Consider the following 24,201-nt stretch of genomic DNA (forward strand, 5'->3'; position numbering starts at 1 on the left):
TGAAAACTCAGGCTTGCAAAGATGGTTGTTGCATGATCAAGAGCATATCAATACCATCACCCAGACACAATTTATTTTACGCACCAAAAATTATGGATTTTTCAGAAACTTCGGTAATTAGTGGATGTATCTTTTTTGATCTGCTTCAGCCACTGCACATCAGTTAACCAGCTCTTAGCCTGTCTCAGAAGAGAGCTATCTGATTAAAGGGAAATGGAAAGACTACTGCTATTTGTCCTCTTTGAAAAATTCCACCAGCTCAGTATCAACACTGACTTCAAGATTATGAAGCTCAAGAGCAAACCAGATTCATCCTGAAGCCAGCCTTACAGAAGCTCAAAGGGTGAAGGTGTAGCTGTAATGTCCTCTAGGTCAGAGAAACTCGGATAACACTAAGGAAAGGTTTCTTTTTTCTGACGTGTAGGGTGGTCTGATAGACAGGTGCATCCAAAAGAAATTCAAGCCATTAAAGGAAAAAAACAATTTCTCTGGGGAATATACACCATTGTCAAGGTATTCATTCTCAGGACTGTCAGACATGAGGACCCTTAAGGATGTCTCTTAGCCTAATAAAGAGTGCCCACACAGATACCACAGAGTCCTCACAAGCACCTTGGATCCACTCAAACAGACCAATCTTTTGCTGTGCAACATACACTTGTCCTTGTCTTCATTCCCAAGGAGAGAATTCAGCTAGGCTGACACCTGCATGTATAACTTCCAGGCCAGGAAGGCTGTCTGGCAGCCTAACTTCACTGATGGCATGGCAATGCACCAAGATCCTTAATTCCCCACCAGAAAGGTGCTCCTCTCTCCCAGGATGCAAAGAGCTCCACAGTACCTGGCTGTTCTCTCACTCTATGTCTCCACAGGGGTTAAAGCACTAGGAAGTCTTGCCATTTGATACCCAAATTCATCTGAGCCCAACAAACTGCAGCACAGGAATTCACCTTCTCCTTTGCCACAATAGGGAGAGAAGACATCCTGGCTTCAGCAAGCTGGTTCAGTCAGCCTTGATTTGGTTCAGTCAGCCTTGATTGTATATGCCTGGGCATACAACTGCTCATCCTTGCGCAGCAAGGCTTGAAAGCACCATCAATAACTTTGCCAGCACCCTGCTGAACCAGAGTTTAGGAGGGAGAAAGCACAGCCACCTCCTCAGAACTTCTCATCCAAACATACACCTTCAGTTATCCAAGCTCCCACGTTAACCAAACCAGAACCCTCAAGCCACACCCACACAGCTGGGAGAATGCAATGAGGAATCTCACAGTGTTTCTCTGACCAAAACAATCTGTGTCACTGAATGCAAGGAAACAACTGGATGCCTTCCTTAGTGTCTCCTTTCACGGCAATGTTTTAAGCATCACACAAGATAGAGGAACATGAGGAGCCAGGACAGACCGTGTGTACGGGTATATTTTGATGAACATGGTCCAAACTGTTCAAGTCTAATTAAATTTAAATGCTTCTCAATCAGGGGTGACTTTGGTCTAAGGAGAACAAAGGAGTTCAGTTTGCCAGTCACAGGTGCGATGTGTTCACACTGGCCTTCACTGCAAGGAAGACAGGGTATCAGATTCAGTTTTTCTGTAGCTGTCAGATCCAACTCCAGTAACAAAAGCTAGAGCAATTCAACCTGGTTCAACATCCTGAAGTGATGAAAATGCAGACCGTCATCTGAGAAGTGCTGGTTACACACAAGCCAATTTAAGAAGGTATTTTTAGCATGTTTGTCCAGATTCGTCATTTCAAAAACAGCTACAGCCCAGTCCGTCGGTGCCCTTCTCAGGGATACTGGAACATCAGGAGACATTGAGGTCTTTAGGGGCAACACACCCCATAGCTCTTAAAGGCCTATGTTTCTTCAAAGTAAGGTTCAAACCAGGGCACTAGAAACTATCAAGTTTAAGATTCTACAATACACAGTCCCCCAGAATCAGTTGGGGTTTTTTTCCTCAAAATTATCATCAGATACCCTCAATTATTTTATGCCTTGGGCAAGTCACCTATGATCTGGTATATTATACCATGCAATTTCCTTATAATTGTCACTTGCAGAATTCTCACGTGTTGTACAGTGAGAGTTTTGGGCTTCACAAACACTCCTGGCATGGAATGGAAAACAGCTGAACTGGGGAAGAAGTGGCAAAGAAAAATATAGCTGAACTTTGTTAAAATATGTGCTAAAATTAAACTGATTTTTAGAGCACCAATATGTATTTTACACAGACTCTGTTGCCACAGTTTCTATTGCTTTTTCAGTCTTTTTCTTGAAACACTAAAGAAAATATATAGTTCGTAAAATGGAGCATAGGCAGGAAAAGGGAGCAATCTGACTGCGAACATGATTGTACAAATAGCTTGCTTCTTCACTGGTTTTACTCATTGAAAAAAAATGTGTCTATAGGCATTAGTGTTTGAAAACAAGCAATCTCCACACATTTCCCCTCCATGACACAAACTGCCCAAACTGATGAAGCAACGTGCAAACAATAAAACATCAATGCCACTGTAGCTTTTCAGGGAAGAAACTGCAATGAAGTATCATTGTCCTCTATCAACGTATCCTGTAGTAGATAGTTTTTTCTTGTCAACATTGCAATAAATCACTCACTAATCAGATTTCATCTGACATTGCGCCATCACACTCAAGGTGGAAATCTCCACTGAATTGAACAGGGAAGGTTTTTTCCAGACCGAAACCAACAATCCTGTATAACTAATTACTTGTTACTCTGTAATATAGCCTTCAGCCTAACACACTTCAGCCAAAGGAATCACGAGGCCATCTGACTTCAGTATCACCTACCAAAGAAGCTTCCTACCCTATAAAGTAGTATCATCTGTTCTTTGGACAAGACTACTCTTCCAAAAAAATCCCATTTCACAATTTTATCTATAAGCATGGATTCAGACACACATTATGAATCCCCCATGTGAAGTCAGTTCTACTCTACTACTACATCATCTGCTGAATATTCGTTCTAATCCACCTACTAACTGATTTACTAATGGAAGAAACCTATTCAGGTATATAATTCCTAAGCTTAATTATTATTATGCCAGGTTTTAAAAGCAGTAATATTCATACATAAATATATAGCAACACATAGCAACTTAAATGCAAAACAGCACCTCAGAAGTGCTCAACAGACCAGACACAGCAGAGGACTAATCCTAGAGCATCAGAGCATCCTCCTTAGTAGTAAGGATGAGATACAAAACACCCGAAATCAGGTCCCAGTGTCTGGAAGACTGCTCCAACTGCTCAGCAGCAAGGGAAAGAATGACACAGCTAGCCTCAGCTTATGCATTCAGGCACTGGTGATTCCTGCTGGAAACCCACATAAGGCCTGGATAGCAAACGCTGTGTAAGCTTAAGGGCCCAGCTACACTGGAGAGGGATGGGGCAAAGAAAGGAGCCCCCAGTCCAAATGGGAGTGTTCATGCAGATGAGAGGCAAACACCTACAGCAGAGACAATACAGTGCTCAGGAAGGCAGCACTGCAGCTCTTGCTGGATTTTGGTTTTGCAGCAAGGATGGCGGCTCAGGAACCCACATGGCAAAGACTACCAGAATAACCACAAAGGCCAGTGACCATCGGAACAATTCATCAGTGGAAAACAGTCAAGATGAAAGAGCAAAAGAACGGCAAAGCAGCTTTCTAAAGGTATTGATAATTCTGAATAATAGACATTTCTTCAGCCTAAGCTCTTTCTGAGAGAGGCTGCAAATATTAAAGACACTCTAACAGTGCATTATCCTTACAGTCCAGCTGAAGGATGTCTGGAGCTTTTATATATATATACACACACACACACACAAAACCACAGCATTAGCTCCTTCACAACCAGCTTGGCACTACTGAAGTGTCATCCTGGAAGGTAGGACAGCAGAGTCACATAATAAAACACAAATAGGTAAGCAGGCCTCTCATATAGCACATGTGTGAGGACAGCAAGGGCTTAAGCAGCAAAACAAATTGAGCTTTCTCCACTGTACTTGCAAGCATGAGAACTAGCAGAAGGGTCCAATTTTTGTTGATGCTGCTTGTATCGATCACAGCAGAAGTCACTGAAAGGCACCAAGGGAAGCACTGAACAATTCATCAGCTTTCCAGGGCAGATAGGACAGTGCTACTGGCTTTGATCCTTTATTTTGCTCAGTATTGTATGGCCCAGACAGTCAGTGAGAACAGAAATGGTGTTCACCAAAACGATGTATTTTATTTCCAGCTCATCAAGAAAGAATACTCTCAGTAAGGCCCATGTGCTTCAACATTTTTTCCAAGGAATGCAACCAAATGTAGCAAACTGCAGGATGGCCTCTTTCACAAATAGAAGCAAAAAGGCAAATCAAACTGTAAGCCCACTCTCTCATACTCAGCATATGTAGTTTAGAAACATCTGATTTTGCAAAGAAAGAGAGCACTGCTTTATTACAGCGGGTGGTCATAGCCTCAGTTCAAGAGAAAGCACAACTGTCAGGCAAATTAAAAACTGAAGATCAGAACAGAATTATTTAGCAAGTGAACTTGCTACTAATAGAGTGCAAATGAGACAAGCTAGAGTTGTTACCTATCGACAGCATGCATCTTACAAGCCTCGCCTGGCTCTGCAGAAACAGTCTGCACCCAAAGTGCCCGATGATGTCTCCCAAATACAGAAGCAAATAGGGGAATGCAATCTCAAACTACAGAAATGAAGAGTCATTGATCAAGATAGCAATCAAAACTGTACAGCATGAAGGTGTAATCAAGACTACTGAGAAACTGTAAGACCCCTCAGATCCAATGAAAAAAAAAGTTAATTTTCTTCCTAAGTTGGTTTTCACCTTGAAAGCTAATTGTTGAAAGAGAAAAGGTCACACTGCTTAATAACATGAAATAGAGAAAGCAGTACACGCAGATAGTGTTTGACATGAGGTATTAATTACCTTTTTGACAGGGAATCTGTTTGTGCTGTAATGTATTACTCCTTGTATTGAACTATGGCTTGGGATTCACTTACGATAGGTGTCACTAGCATGCGGACAAGTCACTTTTACCTTACATTCCTGGAACTCTGTGTACCAGGTCTGCTCATACATTTTTAAACACAGCTGGCTTCTTGGCACATAAACATGAATTCCTGTGTGGTTTTAAGGGATTAGTTAAAAAGAAATGGTTTGCTGTTTTGAGATCAAATTCAAGCAATTCATGCACAGCTCTTAAGTTGCCTTCAAGGATGAAGGAAATGTGCTCTTCATCAGTGTCATCTAGTTACTAATTATGTTTGGTTCCTACAAAACACTGCTTTAGCAGTTTACTTAAGGGAACAGACTCTTGCTTTGATTACCAGGGTAGCCAGATCTGCCCCTTTTTGCCCTTGGTTTGCCCTCATCCTTGACTCATTAACATATCTGAATCAAAGCAAGTGGAAGCAAAAGAAAAGGTGAAAGAAAACTGAACCCAAAAGATTGAAGTAACAGGTAGCTCATAATATTCAGGATCCTCAAAGGAAAGTTAAACATGAAATGAGATTTAGGCCATCCAAAAGGTTCTTATATTCAGAATTAAGAATTCCAGGAATTCTTAAACATCTCTGAAATTATGAGAAGCATTGGGCAAGATCAGAGCAACCCAAAGAACCACCTGAGAAAAATATTGGCATTCACTTTTCCAGGGACCAAAGTTTCACCTTGCACAATTTAAAACAAGATGCAGAATATAAATGTTCATATAGACACTGGCCCAACATTGCTAGATGCCAAATGTCACTTCACCCAGAAGAGGTAGAGCAAACACTTTACCAAAAGCTTCCACCAAAGAGTCAGGTTCTCTACCACAGCATCTGGTCTACCCTTTATGGAAATGCTGTTTCTTAAGACACAAACTAAGTCTTCCAACTGGATACCTGCATCAGTGAGAGGAAGCCTTGCCAGTTAAAACTGAACCTTCATGAACTTCGTAAACATGGAGGACAACCATTACACAGTAAGGTGTCCATCCCTGTCCATTTGGGCAGCCTGTACTGCAAACTAAAGATGATGATTTCCTGCACCCTCTGATCAACTTGCCAGAGCAGCAACACATCCTATTTTGGACACTTCATCTGAGCATTACCTTCAGATATTTACTCAAATATTATGTTATGGTTCACCATTGCCTTATCTAGGAAGAACCAACATTGCTTCAGTCTGAATTCCATGTTGAATTTGACCCAGGTTAATTGTTATTGCTGGCAATCTGCTGGCTGTGTGGTAAAAGCCAGCTGACAACATGACAACAGCTTCTTACATGAATTGGTGTGATGCAGATATATCCAAGCCAAGGACTGAAGGCACAGAGACTCAGACTCCGCTTTTTCCACTGGAAGTCATCCCTGCAGAACATTGCCCAAATGTGCCAGGGGAAGCCTGTGCTACCCTGCCAGTGCAGGACTCCAGGGTCAACAGCGTTCACCACAGCCCCCAAGCGTGTGCTTCCCCTCAAGATGTTTTTAAACTACTTCTAACTGCGAAGTATTCTTTACTGCATTTATTTCTCAGTGATGATTTAAAATAAATGTTTATTTTTAAATCATATTTGACATTTTGTTAGGTACACTGGAAAATAAACCCATTCCTACATATGCAAAAATAAGGAATTAATGAGGTCTGGCAATTATCTTGATGGAAAGAACCAAGTGACTTAGCTGAACATACAGAGGTTTACTAAAAAAAAAGCCTGCTCTAGTAGTTAAAAAACAAACGAAATTGCTTCTTATTGATTTTAATTTAGGTTGAAACACTAGCTGTCTCTCCAACAAAGCCAGAAACGGAAACAACTATAAATGAGTACAAGATGTGATAAGATAGACAGATTCTTAAGCAATCTAGTATAGAGATGACCTCCAGTTTAGACAGTAGTTAAAATATGATATCATATGTATGGATCAATAAGTAAGTTTGAATTTGTCTCAGCTCCAAAAGCTGGAAAGCTACATGTCTTTTTTTTTTTTTCAGTTACTCTAAAATGTTGTCCAATTAAGCTCTACTTTTTTTTCTTACAGATCCTCTAGATTCTAATTTACAAATAAAATCAAGAGAAGCAATTAAATGTTAAGTACTATCAGCATGTTTCCCCAAGTGATGCACATGTGCAACAGAATAGAAGTAGTCCAATCTTGATACAGAAGGCCAGGTTACAAATTGAAATGCATTTGTATTACCATTACTTGCAGGCTTCATGCTCTAGCAAGTAATAACATTGGGCATCACACTCCCCTTCCGTGCACATCAGAGGCTCTTGGACCACGAGTCTCCTGTAAGGCTGCAGCAGCTCCAGATACGCTTTACTCCTCCAGTCTCCAGGGCAAGCATGGACACAGAGCAGGGGCAACCAGGGGCGTAGGGTGCAGAGTAAGAGTATGTGCAGCACAGACAGGGACTTTTGGCGATGGCCATCTAGTCCATCACTTTAAAGGCTTGTTAAAACCTTCCTGGAAGACTGCCTGGTCACTCCTCCCGGCTCTCCAGGCAGCACGCACTGCCAGGGCCTGGCTGGCTCATACTGCACTCTGTTCTCCTGAAGCACATGAGAAGTATCAGTATCGATCAAGCACAATTAATTTTATGATCGTTTCAGCATGCCAGAACTTGATCCAATATTAGCTGATCAGGTCTTCTCAGTGGTTTTTGGTGAAGGCTCTCACATTTGGAAGGTTGGACACCCTCTGTACTTTAGTCGTAAGGATCTCTCCACCTTCTCATCTACCTTCACAGACACCAGCCTCTTCCCAGACAGGATAGTATTAGCTGGGGAAGAAGGGATTGTTTTTCCTCATGTGGTCTACGGTACAAGTTTGCCCAAAACAAACACAATCAAGGTGGAAAGCTAAAAGCATCCAAGGGAGGCCACCCTCATGGAAACAGGGCCACAGTAACAGAACAGATCTTCCAAATTCTTGCAACTAGCTCAATATCCAGTCCCCCCACCTGCATTCAGCAGCAGCAGAAAATGAGGACGCTACAAGAAACACTTTCTACCAAAAACAGCAGCATGAGTAACGGTAACAGGGTGAGGGAATGGATGGGGAAAAAAACACATTCTTAAGAAATCTATGGCTTCCTTGGGGTTACATCCAAATCGTAATTCCCAGTCCAAGTTTCCAGTGAAGCTCAACTGTTAGCCACATCAGTGTTACCACACAAGGGTGATAACTGTGACCAGAAGGTCACAGTCATGTTCTGGAGCTGTGTGAAGCTTTCAGTTTACAATGCTTAACAGAAGCCAAACCCTAAGATACCCATTTTAGATAACTCCACAACAGGGACCTGGACTATTATGGGATGCACTGACTGCTACTCCCTTTAAAAACTGTTGGGCTACAAAAGGAAACAAACAAAACCAGAACAAAAGATGCATTGAAGACACTAAGATTGCAAAGGACTTAAGTCAGAGGCCTGCCTTTCTTTCTATTGCTAAAATTGCCACTATAACTGTATTCAAGTCATGTAAAAAAAGGAGATCCATTCGAAGAGTTTATTTTAATAAAGTTAAAAACCCTAAGAATTAGTGATCCAGGCCATATCCACTGAACAGCAGACTATTTTGTCGAGCACTGACTCCAATAATGATCTAGAAGTCATACTAGGCAAACAATCAACATGAGCTTTCTTGCTGCAGCAGAAAAATAGGCCACTGAAAATCCTTGGACAAACAAAAAGGGCAATAGCATCGCACATATATGATATGAATAAGACCAGCGTTCAGATCTGGCGTGCACTTTTCTAAAAATAAGTTGGAAAAAAAAAATGGAGAAAAGGCAAAAAAGATTGCTACAAAAATTATTCAAGGGCTGGATAAAATCTGATAGCAAAAGGCTTGTGGAGTTCAGGTCACTGAGTTAATCAGGACATTGTGACATGGTTTTATTGTAAGGTGTAAGTACTTTCACGGTAACGAAGTATCAGAGGGCTCTTTAAACTAGTAGAGAGAAGTGAATCAGATACAAGATAGTTGTTAAAGTGGCTGTACATCTGCAGTTTGAGCTTCACAGCTACAGCGAATAATTCAATCACTCTTTTGGTAGTTTATTTATTTTGGTAACTACTTTATTCAAGGAAAAGAAGTTGGGCATCGCTTCAAGATGGGCATCAAACAAATAATCGATTTTTAAAAACCTGACAGCTGTTGACAGAAAACCTCATTAATTCCTTTGCAATAGCCATAGCTTTGGTCAAAAAAAACTAGGTACAACCCAACATAACGATTCCAAGGACTTATACACATGACAAGCATCCCTCCAGAAAGCCAGAATTTTAACGGAAGGACTGGGCACCTCTGCTTCACAGCAAGCAGAATTATACAAAGAGGTAGTTTTGCATTTCACCACACAGTACAAGAAAAATCCTCCAAGAAGCATAAAGACAGTATCAAAACCGTGCACCTTTGACACAAAGCCAGCCTATGGAAATATTGAAAAGAAATTGCACAGTTGTTTTTCAGAATAATGCCATGATGAGGGTTATGGTGCAAATCCTCACCTGATGAAAGCTGCCACAGAAACAGTAGCATCAGTAGCGCTATGACAATTTTCAGCAGCTGAGGACCTGCCATTACACCAAGATAAAACATTATAAACTTGCACATTTTGCGCCCCAGGTTTACAAAGATAACAATGAATTAATTCACAGTAAACAAGAGAAAATCACTTTACAATGCAAAAACAATGTAGTAAGAAACAGTTTAAAAAGTCACAGTTTCTGAATCTGCTGTCACTGAGCCCAGACTTTTAACACTTACTTAAATAGCTAAAACTGCACAAAGGTGTTGCTTTGGAAAACAAACAGTTATACTGATGCCATATAATCTGATGCAAAACCCTTGGGCAAAGAAAGGAAAAATAAACAACTAATTTTAGAACCTGAACACTCCATTAGCAATTCTCACCAATTAAAATATGATGCAACTGCTGTCAACAGGCAAATGTTAGTTGTACTTTAAGCATGGATTTAAATACAAAAATACACAAGCTACTGCACTATAAGAATAAGTAAACTAGTTACAAGTAGCATGGAGGCCAACAAGAAGAAACATTCGACTGGTTCTCTCTGCCCACCTACTAAATGAATGCAATGTTACAGAGACAGTCATGCTGCACAAACCCTCATTTCTACTTTGACTGCAGGAAATCTATACCATCATCTCCAGAAGTCTGAAAGCACCTTAGGAATCAAAACACCAATGAAAGTCTATCGAAAATTTAATCCCTAAACTCATTTGTGATAGCAATGTAGATCTGTACTTAATTATTTGAAGTTACTAGGTATCTTTATTGCCTCATCTTGGAGTTTCCGGGGGGTGGGAAGTAGGGGGGGACAGACAGACACAACAGTCTCATGCTGAGGCCCACTAAACTGAGGCTTATATAAACATACATCCATCAAAAAAATCACTAAACTTGCTCTAAAAAAACTCTTAGCCAAGACTTATTTATTTTGAGATATGTATCACTAACTTTACTACCTCCTAAGATATAAAATGGATTAAAATCCAGAAGGGGAAGATGGGACAAAAAAGAAAAAAAGGAAGAAAAAAAAAAAAAAGATATTTAACAGGAGAGCATTTCTGAGCACACCAAACTGACACAAAGGCAGGCACTGGTCCTCAGTGGTGCAGAGGTGACTTCACTGACATCCTTGTTTTAAAGAAATGGAATAAGGCCCAAAGAAAGTAACTTGCTTACTGTTTAGGATCAGCAAGGGTCAGGACACAACTGTTTCTATTTACCACTGCAGCAGAAAAATGGCTTATCCAGTAGATTGGCACAAGTGATTTTACCTTCATATCCTGCTTATTCAGTGTTCACCACTTGTTTCAGTGAAGTCCTCTTCCACTCTGGGACAACTAACACTGCGTTTCAACCAGTCTGACAAACTGACCACGGAACTCCAGGTCTAAGACTTCAGACTGGTAAAAAACAATAATCCAAATTGTAGATGCTTTTATAGGAGTAAGGAAAGAGCAAGGCACTGCTTTGATTAAAGCAAGTATTATAGCATTTTATATATCTCTTACAAGCCTCCTGCAAGGACAGAAGATGGAAAGAGTGAAGTATGGGAAAACTGAACAACCGTCCGCTTTGCCTGTGAGGAGTTATCAGATAGCTTTCCTTTACTGTCAGCAGAATAAACTGACTCCCAACAGAAGAACTTTAACAGCACTCTGTCAGGGAGACAGGCACATTTTATTTCAAAAAAGAGAACAAAACAGCTGCCACAAGACCAAATAACATCCCACATCTTGCTCCTAAATACCAATGCAGCTCTTCAGGGCTCAAGGTCTCATTCATTACGTACCTGCAAGCAGAGAAAAGGATTTTTCAAAGCAGCTTTCCTAAGCTAAGCATCCAAGCCTCAAAACACCTAGATTTTCTTTAGAAAGGCCTCCATGCTATGAATGCAAAGTCCCTCAAAGCAGGCACTGGCACAGGATAAACATATTCAGGCATCACTGCAGCACTTATGCATAGAAAAACTGCGACACCCACGTCAATTGAGATTTTATGTGTCAGTACTGCTGGCAGGTGCATGATGCGGTCAAGTTTTAAGTTCTAGAAAATGGTTCATCATTATTCAAATGACTTGATAATTAAGAACGTTAGTACTTCAATTCCCAAGCAAACTTAAGAGATGCATAACAAAACCACATTAAAAAAAAACAAGGCCATGCACTAACTGATTTTACTTTAACCATAGTTCACTTGAAGACTAATTCAAATTGCCGTAAGGTGAGCCCATTCAGTTAATAAAAACATATCTTAGAGTGATTGCATGAACTTCTTGGTTTCCCTACTGCCCTGTGTCCTCCCTCCTCCTCCAGTCAGCTGGGGATTTTATTCACCACCATTGTTTCCTTCAGCTTCCCATTAATACTGCTAGCAATCAGAGAAAAGGAAAAATGAAACAAGAACAGCAATACCCATGGAGTATCGCAGTACCTTCAATAGCGTGCTTGCAATCTGCACCCTCATTCATCTGTTCACTTTCTGGGTGGGAAGAGCCTCTGCTTAGGCTACAAGTATGTGGCAGCTCAAGGCATAAACCAGGAATCCACTGAGGCACAGCTGCCAGGGCACAATAAGATGATGGTACACTGAAAGGCAAAGCGTTTGAAGACATGACCAGTGTAGTCCTGATTCATCTAAGAGTACACCTGTCCTCACTGAAGTGGGGCAAGATCACTTTGGAGAGCTGTACCACACGTTAGCAGCATTAAAAGAAAGAAGCCAGTTTAACTTGCCCCGGGGCAAGTAATGCGGCAAGTAATGTTGTGGCTAACCATAGCCTGCAACATGGATAACATGATCAGCAGCACTACCACAATATATTGAGCAATGGAAAAATTAGCAGCAACCAAGGATCATTTTTCTGTGATTTTTTTTTTCTCTAAAGGTTTATTTACACAAAAATGTAAAAACTAGCTGCTTTCGTCAAAAGTTATTCTTTAGTTGGGCATCTCCAGTTGGCCACGCCACAGGTTCCTCTGCTTAGTATGAAAGTGTGCACTTACATCTTCCTTCTCTGCATTGCTTCCCAATCCCTGCATGTCTCTACAAAGCTGATACAAGCCAATTCTTCCTGGGAGTAACTCTGGCAATCGGTGAAGTCACATTGCTGTCAACTTGGTGCAAGAAGATGCAGGTTCACCGTTTTCATTTGGAAGAAACATTGACAGGAGTTTACCTCATGAAGGAGGGAAAAATTTGTAGAGATATTTAGGCACCTAAAGCAGCAAGCAGTCCCCAGAAGGGAAATATAAAACTATAAATTAACCCATTTGGTGCATATCTGCACCCTTAGATGACTCCATATCTTTTAAGAACACTTGTCTCTACTGATGAGATTCCACTTCCTGAAATAACTAAAAACTGTTGTTTAGAATTAAACTGTAAGCAGCATGGCATGTAAATATAAGTAATTACAATTTCATCAACACACAGGAGCAACTCTGATCTTTAAAAATGGAAGCACAGTAACTTAGGCAAACAGAAATTAGTCTCATTTTTTCATAATTTCTCAGATTAAAGTTATATATTAGTTAAAGTACAGTGTTATTACTATACCCTTAGGCTTCAGAGCACATCATGCCACATGTTCATTTGGCTGCTAAAAAGCAGCAACCAAATGATTAGCATTTTTTCCAAGGACAGTTGAGATTAAGAGTTTGAAGTAATTTCTTTAATTCAGCCATGAAACTTGAACATTGAAATTAGAGTCAACGTTAATAACATTTTATTTCAGAATACTCTAAATATGTTAGTCCTTGAGCACTGATCATAACATGGATAGAGTCCTCACTGTTATCGGTCTTATCTGTCATTGGAAACAAACCCCAACCATTAAACTTGCACAACTTGGTAACAGTACAGCTTTAATTGAGTGCACGCAACACTTGTCCCTGCAAAGACCCAGAAACTGGAAGTGAAACCATCACCCTACTGAAATCAATAGGTGGTTTTCGGTGATTTTTATGGTACCAAGCAGGATCTACTTGTTCAGCAGAGGTTCCCAGCACGGATGCAGGAGGATCAGGTGAACAACATAACATCCCTGTGCTAGACTCACAGAAGTTCCTCACTGCTCTGACCAAGACATCCATTTTCTGAATAGGATCAAAAACCCTTTCATCCCCATTTCCTAGACAAAAAGGAGAGGAGATAGGGGATGAGAGAGCAGTAATAGGAATCCTAACTCATACACACAGGCAAAAAATCCTCCTCACTCTTCCAAGCAGAGCAACGTCCCCAGTCTGAATAAAGGCTTTTTAGACTTTGCAAACACCCCAATATGACTGAGGGGATTCCAGTTACCTTCAAACTGTGTTCCTTTCTTTTTTGGATGGACTGAAATCCCTTCCTTCTGTGATGTCCCTTCCTCCCTCCCCAATTTAGGAAGCCTCTTACTCTGGCTGCTAGTGCAGACAGCTCCTGTGACTACTTGAAGACTTTTAAAAGCTGTGTCCTGGCTCTGTTAACCACGAATCAGCTCCTGTAAACCTGCTAATGGATAGCAAAGCTCTCCCTTGAGTTTTCCACCCAGAAGCGCACCAGCAAGCTCAGCTCTTACAGCCTGGGAAGGCTCACTTGACATTCTTTATCTGCAAGGACTCCATTAGCAACTTCCCGTAATGTAAAGCATATTTTAAAAAGGCACTGAAAATAAGGGATAATTAAAATGTAAGAAGTGTCATCTTCATAAAAGCCACAGGACTTAAATAAAGTCTTGGAGGGCCCTCTCCTGTACGTTCCGTACTTCTCTACGTGCACAACGCACCTTCCTCTGTAAAATCTTCAATAAACAAAGCCAGTCTTCTCTGTGCCTTTAAAAATATCTGAAGTAGCATTTGATTAGTTCATAGGGAAAAGCTCCTAGTATATTTTCTCCTCCAAGCAGAAGACAGTTACATGCAAAATTAACTCTCAGCTCAGAACTATGAAGACTCAAAATCTAAAACCCATTTACAGACAGTTACCAGGTCAGCAACAATTGGATCCATTACCAGAGCCAATCTAGATTTAAGATAAATTACTTTCATTTATGCATCTAGCCTAAGAAAATGCTAACAATTGTCACTCCTTAAATGACAGGATTGTCACAGCAACAGCTAAGAACTGCACAAATGTGTACTTTTTCCTTTACAAAAAAAATATTTATCCTATCTTGGCAAAGCACTGAGAAACTACGTAGTAAGGATATCACAGTAATGTTAATATTTATGTCTTACTGATTTTTGGTACTGTGAATTTAAATTAATGAGCAAACAGACCCCATGGAAACAACCTCTCTTACCTTGTCTTAGTTTGATTTATTAAGCAATGCAATTACCAGTGACAAGCCCACAGAGAAATGCACTAAACTTAACACTTCAGAAAGAGCAAAACCTTACTCTCATATTTTTTGTGCAAGAATGACTCCTTCCTTTTATTGCAACCAAAGGAACAGAAACAAAAATACCTACTTAAACAGTGAAAACCTATTACAATCCTCCTAACAAAGGAATACTGCAAAGACTTATTTTCTGCATGGTTCATTTATCATTGCTGAACAAAGAAAAAATAGCCTTTATTTTTCTTCACAAAGCGAAGTGATTTGCAGGGGAGAAAATAAATAGTGACCTCACTTTCATTTAAAGAGAGCTAGGTATGAAGCGGAGGGAAGAAAGATGCTTGTAAATTAACACATAAAATAACTAACACCTTAATTCTCTAATCCTCTCTCTAGAAAACGCTATAAAAAGGTACTGAAATATTAGTGGTAGATACTAAACAGTTAATATCTTGCTGGGATTCCCCGCCAACACAAATTCCGATGATTTGCCATTGGATGTTGTCAGCACCAATGTCCTGTTATAGTCCACTGAGATCCTCCCTGCAGCTTTCCTGCCTCGGGCATCTCTGATGTACCGGATCAGAGTCTGGAGCGTCCCCGTTTATCAGGATGGCTCGCTTACCACCCCCTTGCACGCACACACACCAGATATTACTGCTTTTCAGAAGAAGGCATAAAAGAGTAAGCAAACCACTGAGGTCTAACATGGTAGCCCTCTATGAAAATAAAATGCAGAAAAGCCCTCCTGGAAAATAGTTTGCTTTCCAAGCAAACCTTCAGCAATGAACAGCCCTGAAACATTCCTAAGTATTACACAGCTGTTTTACCGCTTCTAGCGTTAAAGAGTTTACCTACACGCAGCAAATGTCCATAGACCTACTACTCTCTGCTTGCATTCCTCTTTATGTTCAAACCATAACGCAAATATCATCTGGTTCAAACACCACTGATCTAAATCAGCAAGTCGTGCAATATTGTCATATTAAACCTACATCATAGCTTGTTTTCCTGGAGCCTGCCTTCTAGATGTAATTACTGTACAATATATATCAGAACCAGAGAGAAAGGCTTCACTCTGAGGGCTGAAATTGAGAAGAAATCAATACAAAGAAGATAAATGTTTCTTCAAGAGCTGCAGAGGTATTAACCCTCTCTCCAACTTATTTTCTTTTTGCTTCAAATCATTTTACCATGTGAGAAGCTGCTGGAAGGACTGGGATATGATGGGTCTATCTGCTTATCTCTGTGTCTGGGGTTAGAAAAAAGAAAAAAAAAAAAAAAAGAAACAGGAGTGGAAGTTCCTATAAAGCTTCCAGAATCTACTTCTTTCCTTTCACACTTGCACACCTGGACGTAGCCGACGACCCGGGCTGCATCAGGAGCTCACAGAAGGGACAGGAGGAGTCGCGGGGCGAGGGGGACTCGCCCTGCCCGAGGCCTCCCACCTCACACCCACCCCACCTAGCTCACGCGGACCCCACCGCACGGCCCCCCCCCGCCCCACCACTGCAGGAGGGGGGGAAGCCCCGGAAAAAATAAATAAATAAACCACTTTGGGGGCGTGCGGGGGTGCGAAGCCCTTTTCAGGAAGATCCTTTCAGCCGCAGACGCGGTGGGGGCACGACAAAAAAAAAAAAAAAAACGACAAGCCCGCTGTGCCTCCGAGCTGCCTCACGGGGGCTGCGCGCAGGCGGGGCCCGCGCTGCGCGCCCGCGGAGGGGCGCGGGGCGGGGGCGCGGAGGGGGGCGCGCGGCCCCGCGGGGGCGCCGGCGGCGCGACAGCGCCCCTGGCGGACGGCCCGGGGCACTGCGGAGGCGGCGGGAGCCGGAGCCCCGCGCGGGCGCTGCGAGTTCCCCCGGGCCGGGGGCGCTCCCGGGGCGGGGGCAGGCACGGGTCCCACGGCGGGGCGCGGAGCGAGGCGAGCGCCCGCCCGGCCCCGTTATACGCGGCCCCTGCGTTTCGGTGGGGGGCGAGGAGCGATGCACAGAAACAAGCCACGGGGTGCGAAGGGGGGGCGGAAAGCACGGTGGGCGCTGGGTGGCCTCCGCCCGCATAACCCCTCTCCCACGGGCGTGGGGTGGTGGTTGCACAGAGCCAGCCCCGGGCGCGGAGCGGGCGCGCAGCCCCGCGGCCCCCCCACCCCCCCGCCCTGCCAAGGTCAGCGCGCCGGCAACGGCGAGACACCCACCGCGGACACGAGTGGGGCGGGGAGGGCAGGGATCCGCGCACAACTAAGTTTTTGGCGGAGGACGGGGGCTTGCAAGAAGGGATCGGAGCGCGGAGTCACGCTCCCTTGGGGGCGGCGGGCGGCAGTCCCGCAGCACAAAGGGAGCCCCCGGGCAGCCCCGCGAAAGAAGGGCAGCGCGCAGGGACCCCCTCCGCCCGCCCCGCGCCGTCGGGGGCTGCAATGCACCGGAGAGAGGGGACACCGCGCCGGGAGCGCGGAGCCGAGCCCATGCACCGCGCGCGGCCCCACTCGCGGGCAGCGCTGCCCGCAGCCGGGAGGGTGCTGCGGAGCTGGGGGAAGCCCAACGTTGGGGCCACGCGTGCAAACGGGCCCCCCCGGTCCCTGGCGCATCCTCCGCACTCGCGGGGTGCCTCGCCGGCACCCCACGGGGGTCGCGGACACGTGTGGCGGAGGCAGCGGGAACCCCCCAACCGCCGCGCTCACTCACCGGGGAAGCACACCACATCATGGAGCACGGAGCTGGTGATTTTCAAGAAAAAGATCCACCAACACGGTTGCAGTAGCCTCCGCATGTCCAAAGCCGCACATCGAAAGGGGAGAGGGGCTAAAATAATTAACACACAGGAAAAAAAAAAAAGGAAAAAAAGAAAAAAAAAACAAACTTGTTGAAAATAAGTTTCTCCCCGCACCCCTCTTCCTGCGGCAGAAAGCGGGGGGCTCCCGCTCGCCTCCTCAGCAGGGAAAAAGCTCCCACAGCCGTGGGGCAGGGGGAGGAAGGGGACGGCGCGCCGGCGGGGCGCGGGGACCCCCCGCGCGGCACAGCGCGGCACAGCGCGGCGGGGCGCGGGGCGGCGCGGCTCAGGCGGGCAGCGGCGGCGGGGCGCGCGGCATGCCGCGGACGGGGCGCTCAGAGCCGCCTCCGCGCACGGGCGGGCGGGCGGCGGTCAGCCGGGGCCCCGGCGCGCTCCATCCTGCCGTACAGGAAGTGGCGGGCGAGCCCGGATCCTGGCGGAGACTTTAAAGCGGGGCGAGGGAGAGGGAGAGGGAGCGCGGCGCGGCGGCGAGGCGAGGCGAAGCGAGGCGGCGGCGCGCCGGGCGCCCCGGCGGCGCGCCCCCGCCGCCCTTAAAGCGGCCGCGGCGGCGGGGCGGGGGCGCGCGCGCCGCGGGGGCCCGCTCGCGCGCACGCACCCGCACCGCTGCCCTGCGTCCCGCCGCGCCCCGCGCCCTCTCCGCGCCCTCTCCGCGCCCCGCGCACTCTCCGCGGAGCGGCGGCGGCGCCCGCCCCGTTGCCGGCGGAGTGTGTGTTGGCGGAGGGGAGGGCGCTGCCGGCAGCGACGGGCTTGGGGGAAAGTGTGTGACTGAGCCGAGGTAATTCGCCGTGTGCCATTTCGGATTTTGCACTCTTACGCAAGCGGTGTCTGTTGGAAGTTACTTGTGTCGTTATGCCGCCCTCGGTGCGTGCTGCGGGGGGCCGGGGCTTGCTGTTGGGCGTCCGTGTCCCCCCCAGTTGTGTGCACCATCCTGTGTATTGCCAGAGGTGTGTGTCCCCCCCCCCAAATCATATACTTCTCCCCTGTCCCCTTCCGTGTACCCCACTGCGTATTGCCAGAGGTCCCCCACAACATCATACCGCTTTTTTTTTTCTTTTTTTTTTTTTGTCTAATGCCGTGCTGGGTATTGCCAGAAATTCTCACCAAAATCATACAGCTTTTATCCTCCCCCAGCACTATGCATCATTTTGGGTACTGTCAGAGGTCCCCCACAAAATCGTGCAGCTTTTTTTCCCCCCAATACTGTACTGCATATTACCAGAGACCCCCTCTCCCCCCCCCATCACAGTTTTTTCCTCCCCCAGTAAAATGCATCATTCTGGGTATTGCCAGAGGTCCCCCACAAAACTGCTGGGTTTTCCCCCAGTATTGTGCATTATACTACATATTTCCAGAGAGCCCCCCTCAAAATGAGATAGTTGTCTGGTATTTTTGCAGAGTCAGGTGAAGCCTGTCCCAAGGCGCTCCACATCCAAATCTCGATCCACAGCCCTCCCCCCGGCAGCAGTTTCTGAGTGACTGATAATTTTGCACAGGAAACAGAAACAGAAAATGGTGTGAATTCAGGATGAAGGGATGGTTGCTTGTATTTGGCATTTCCTGGCGGTGCTGTGGTCTGCTGAAGCTTAAATTTCATTCAGAAGTAGTTTTTGTCTGTTTCTTTGGTAATTATTTCCATTACAGGGATTCTGTTTCAGAAGGGAAGGGGTTTGGCAGGGGTTTATCAGTGCGTGCTGTGCTCAGCTCTGGCTCTGTCATTTGCTGTGACCATCTCCTCTTTGCTTACCTGCAAACCTTCCACATCTGTGGTGTTTCCAGAGGAGAGGACATGGGCGGCAGGAGGAGGAACAGAATAGGAAAATTCGGAAGAAGTCATATTTATTCAGTGGAACGGCAGTGATTTTCTCTCCCCCTGCCTCAACTTAGGAATCACTGGAGCAGAGCCCTCAGGGCTTGGGTACTTACCACTGCTGTGCTCTGACTTTTCTGTAAGAGACTGTGGCTTTGTGTCCATCCAGGTTTACCCCACGCAGCACAGGGTGCCAAATCAGTGGATTACGCTGCAGCCAAAGGGCCCCTAATTAGGAGGCATTGCGTTTTCATAGGCTTTCCTTTGACTTTCTCTCCGCATTCCAGGTTGTGCCTGCCAAAAATTAGAGCTGGAAGTTAAAAGTGCAGTCCTTACTAGGCAAAACTGTTTATCCCAATAGGGATTTTACCCGTGTAAGGATTTAAGGACCTGATTAGATGTTCTCTGCCCTAGAGGGCACCACCCTTTGGGCTGTGCAAAGAGTACAGAAGGCGCTTGCGTAAGGATTTATCTAAAACAAAGCAAAAAATTTATAGGCCCTGAAGAAAGTTCTTATCCAACTTATTGTTCATTAAATCATTTCCCAAAACAGGTGGGGTTTGGAAGTTGGTTTCAACTCTCATAAAAACAAGGATACAATTTTAAGAGCTAAATTTCCCTGATTTTTTTGTTCCTATGAAAAACAAAAAACAAATACCCACCTGCCTTGACCTTTTGGATTCTGTAGTGACATCTGTGCTCAGTTACTTACTGGGCTGCTCCAGAAAAACCTGCAAAATATTCCCCTTTCAGCAATCGATTCCTAACTTTACTGATCTAATGCAACAGATAGGTAGGCAGGTTCTCCTCCAGTACTGAGACTTACCTCTTCAAATGATGGCTCCCTGGTATTGTAAGACGCAATCTTAAAGTGAGTTTCAACAGATCTCATTACATGAGAAAAGTTATTAAACACTATTGCAATCTCACAACAGAAGAATGAAAGTAATGGATTTTTTTCAAAGAGCAGTTTGCAGCAGTATTTTTCTCACTGATTCAAAATCCCTTGCAAAAGCTGTTAATTACACCATTTTATATTTAAAATATATTTTTACATTAGTTTAGGATTTCCTACCCTGGAAAATGACAAATCTGAAACTGCCCCCATATCTTGGAATTGGAGGAATTCTACATTTTCCATCCTCAGAGCAAACATGCAAGTGAGAGATAAAATACATAAGCAAGAATACTGTCTCCTGAGGAGCACAGATGACTTCAGACCCCTATAAGCTACTAAGGAAGATTTTAGAACATCAGCGCTCCCATCAAAAACCAGAAGTGTTCAGGCTGGATATTCACAGTAGTCCCCTCAGGTCTGAACTTCTAAAAACAAATCTGTAAAACCCCAATGCCGGCACGGACAGCTTGGTACAGCATGCTGTGGTACAACATGTACAATGACCCACTTTTCCTGGAGTGGCAAATCAATCATTGCGTCGTCACACATCAGTTTAGGAGCCGTAGTGACGGAAGTAGCTTTGTTTCACATTAGCAGTTTGGGTGGGCAGAGAAATGGAAAGATGTATGATGGAGATCCAGAGAACAAAATTAAACACGGTTAAATGAGAATCCATTTCCTGCAGTATCTCTTTGCCTGCGGCACACTGTCTATCAACAATACACAGGTACAAATTGGCCTGGAGATGTATCTTTAACTATCCAAACAGAGAAAACTGCATTAGCAGCATGCTGCTCTGCCGGACTGGTGCCATGTGACTGGAGAGTGTGTACATTAGATCGGACAGCTGATTCTTTCCCAATGACTGAAGTACTGTAGTGTGATTAAAGTAACTGCTACTGTATGAAGAGATTGTAAAGGGACATTATAATACAGTGCAGTAAACCAGATTGATGGGTGTTCTGCAGATCTTGCAATATTTACTATTAAACATGGTGGGTGCTGTCCAGGTGAAAGGAATAGGATCAGCATCTCTGTTTTGCATGGAACAGTGAATAAAAGATAACTTTTTTTTCCCCCTCCTGTTTGAACAGGTAATATTTTTATGCTGCCTTCATCAACATATGGGCATCACTCCTGGGAAAGAAATGAAAGTCTGTTAATTTATTTGATCAGACATGAGAAATAATAGAAAACTGAAACGAAGACTCACATTTGTCATATGTTTGAATTAGTGGAAAGCTGAAGAAAGCAGAAAAATATTGCAAGGAGTTCAAAGATGAGAGGGTTTATTGAATTAGAAAAATATTAATAGCATTAATCATTTCCAAAACAGGCTTCTTAACATCTATAATGACTATATAAAGGATTGGGGAGATAAAAATAAATTAAAAAAATGGATATAGAAAGTTACACTTTTTTTGTGTTTAGAAAGAAAGGGATGAGTTTTCACTGATTTACATCCAGCCAGCCTCACTGGAATGGTTCACCTATGGGGAAAATACCAGGTGAGGATCTAGCCCTGAAAGGATAAATCAATGTGAAGTACCTGAGAAGGAGCTACAGTTCAGATTATAAGCCACTTGAGGTATAAACTTCCAGGTTAATTCAGCAGCCCTAGTTTCTGTCTAGCTTTGCATAGAAACAAAAAAAAAGGATGCTGAACTTGGAGTTTCATAAATTATATTATTGCAGAGTTACTTTCTTGTAGCCTCAGGACAGATGCGGTCTCCTCAGAGTATGCTGTGAGGCTTTGAAAGTCTTAACAAGGCATCTGAGAACCTGCTGAGAAACAGAGGTGGAGGGCAAGCAAAGTAGCTGTGAGGGGGAAAAAAAAAAAAAAGAGTGCTTTATTTCAATATAATCATAGCAATGAGCTGTGTTGTTTGATTTATGAAGACATAAAAATAGATCAACCCAGAGAGGCAGGTAAAGCAAAATGTATGAAAAATGTTGATGGGTGATGCAAACTCTAGGTGAAGACATACACTGTAGGTCAGAGATTACTGCAAGTATTACCAGGCTGCACATCTCTAGCACTACCAGCATTATATGAATGAGGGTATCTGAGCGCTGACTTGAGTGATACTCCAAGATGTCCTGGCTGGCCAGTATCCCACAGGGTTCTTTTGGAAGACCAATACATTTATTTTCTTGTGGTCTATAAAAGGAACCTCCACCTTAGGGTGCCCTTAGGCTAAATCATTCAGAACAGACACTTGGTCACATGCTGATATACCCACTTGAAAGCTTCATCTTAATCTTGAAGTCACACAGCTCTTTTGTCTCCTGAAATGGCCTCAAAATGACTGTTCTGTAAAAGTGTGTGTTAGTAACCGGCACAGTGGAGGGTCAGACTGATCAGCAATGAGTTTCTCTCTTTCAAAAGCAACTGTAGTTCAGAGTCCTGTGGTATGACCTTGATAGGGCTATAAGTGTGTGTTTAATTCACAAATCCTCCCTTGTTAAACGAAAAGAAGAAAAAATTCTATTATCAGTGTAGCAGTGAGCAGAGCAAGCATGTTAATGACTGGAGCTGAGGGATGAGCATGGAAGACCCAGCTTACTGTCCTGCTTGTCTGTTACCATGTAAGTAGCTCACCAGGAATACAGTCTTTCCAGAATTTAGGGTGGAAATTAATCAGCACAACAGACTTATGAACTTTCATTGTTGGTGAAAAAATTGTTTATAGGTTTCAATAATGTTTGAGTTCAATGTAAGTCTTGGGAACATTGGTTGCAGAAAAGCAAAAATCCTTTTGACTGGGAAGGCTCTACCCAGCCTCGATGTTTTTAACACTACCATACAGCTTGCCAGTGAGATAACTGCAACTGTCAGGTCTTTTCCACACAGTACACACAGAATTTTGACATGGGATGTGTCAAAATTCTGCCAAGGCAATAAGCAGCTGAGTTAGTTGTGTGCAGGAATTTGTATGGGGTCTAGTCTTGTGGAGCCTACTGTGCACACACAAATGTGTCCTGAGAGCCCTGGAGCTACAGCAGACAGGCATTGGAACCATCCACACGAAGTAAGTGTTTCCAGAGATGGACGGGTTTTACTGTTTGCTTAAAGAGCAGGGTGGCAACTTAAAATCTAAGGGCATGGTGAGTTTTGTGCAATCATTAGGAAGGCCCTAAACTGCTCTCAGGAACATTTCATAAGAAGCTGAAAGCTTGGAGTGACTTTGAGTCTGGAGGATGTGGTCACTGTCTCATGATCAAAGCACTCTTCCTAAAGTGTTTGACTGGGTCTATGTTTCCTAAAATGGTCTAAATATGTTTACACAGTCAAGATAAAATTATCTTAGTAAATAATAATGGATGGATGAACCGTGCACTCTGTGAGGCCTCTAGTTTTCCCTGCTTGGCCATTGACATCATGTAGTATCAATGACAACCCAAGGAACTTCCTTAAAAGTATCTCGAGGTCCTTCATAGGAAAGGTGACTCAAGGACAGGCAGGGTTTGCAGGCAGCATGAACTCGGGCTGAATATAAGCTGCTGTAAGGAACAGCATGGGTGCAGTGTGCTGGGCCTAGACATATTACAGACACAGTTATTATGAGCAATCTTCTTGTCTCTAATAACCTGAACTTCCAGACCCCTTGTCTTCCAGAAAGCAGTATCACAATGGGATATCTACTCTTTTAAAGGCCCCATGCATTACAACCAAAATATTAGACTCCATCTTTTCCCCTATAAGTAAATCAGTGAGAATGAATAAATTTATTGAAGGTGGAATTTCTGCTGTTCCTTTCCCCCTCTTCCATTTCACTGCTGCTTTCTGTCAAAGGAGTTAGTGCAACATGCTCCTGCCTTCCTGCACAGATGTCAAAAAGATGTGTCAGAACCTAC

General features: G+C 44.0%; 1 protein-coding gene across 1 annotated transcript in view; it reads right to left on the reverse strand.

Annotated features, from left to right (window-relative positions):
* PTPRG (protein tyrosine phosphatase receptor type G) overlaps positions 1-18,118 on the reverse strand; it is a 412,947-nt gene extending 394,829 nt beyond the window's left edge. The window contains exon 1 of the mRNA XM_075514168.1: positions 17,533-18,118. Coding sequence (XP_075370283.1) covers positions 17,533-17,617 — 85 coding nt within the window. The 5' untranslated portion in view covers positions 17,618-18,118. The remainder of the gene's footprint in view (positions 1-17,532) is intronic.
* Between the last annotated feature and the right edge of the window lie 6,083 nt (positions 18,119-24,201).

The sequence above is a fragment of the Mycteria americana genome, chromosome 11, assembly GCF_035582795.1.
Source record: "Mycteria americana isolate JAX WOST 10 ecotype Jacksonville Zoo and Gardens chromosome 11, USCA_MyAme_1.0, whole genome shotgun sequence".
In the NCBI taxonomy this organism is placed as follows: Eukaryota; Metazoa; Chordata; class Aves; order Ciconiiformes; family Ciconiidae; genus Mycteria; species Mycteria americana.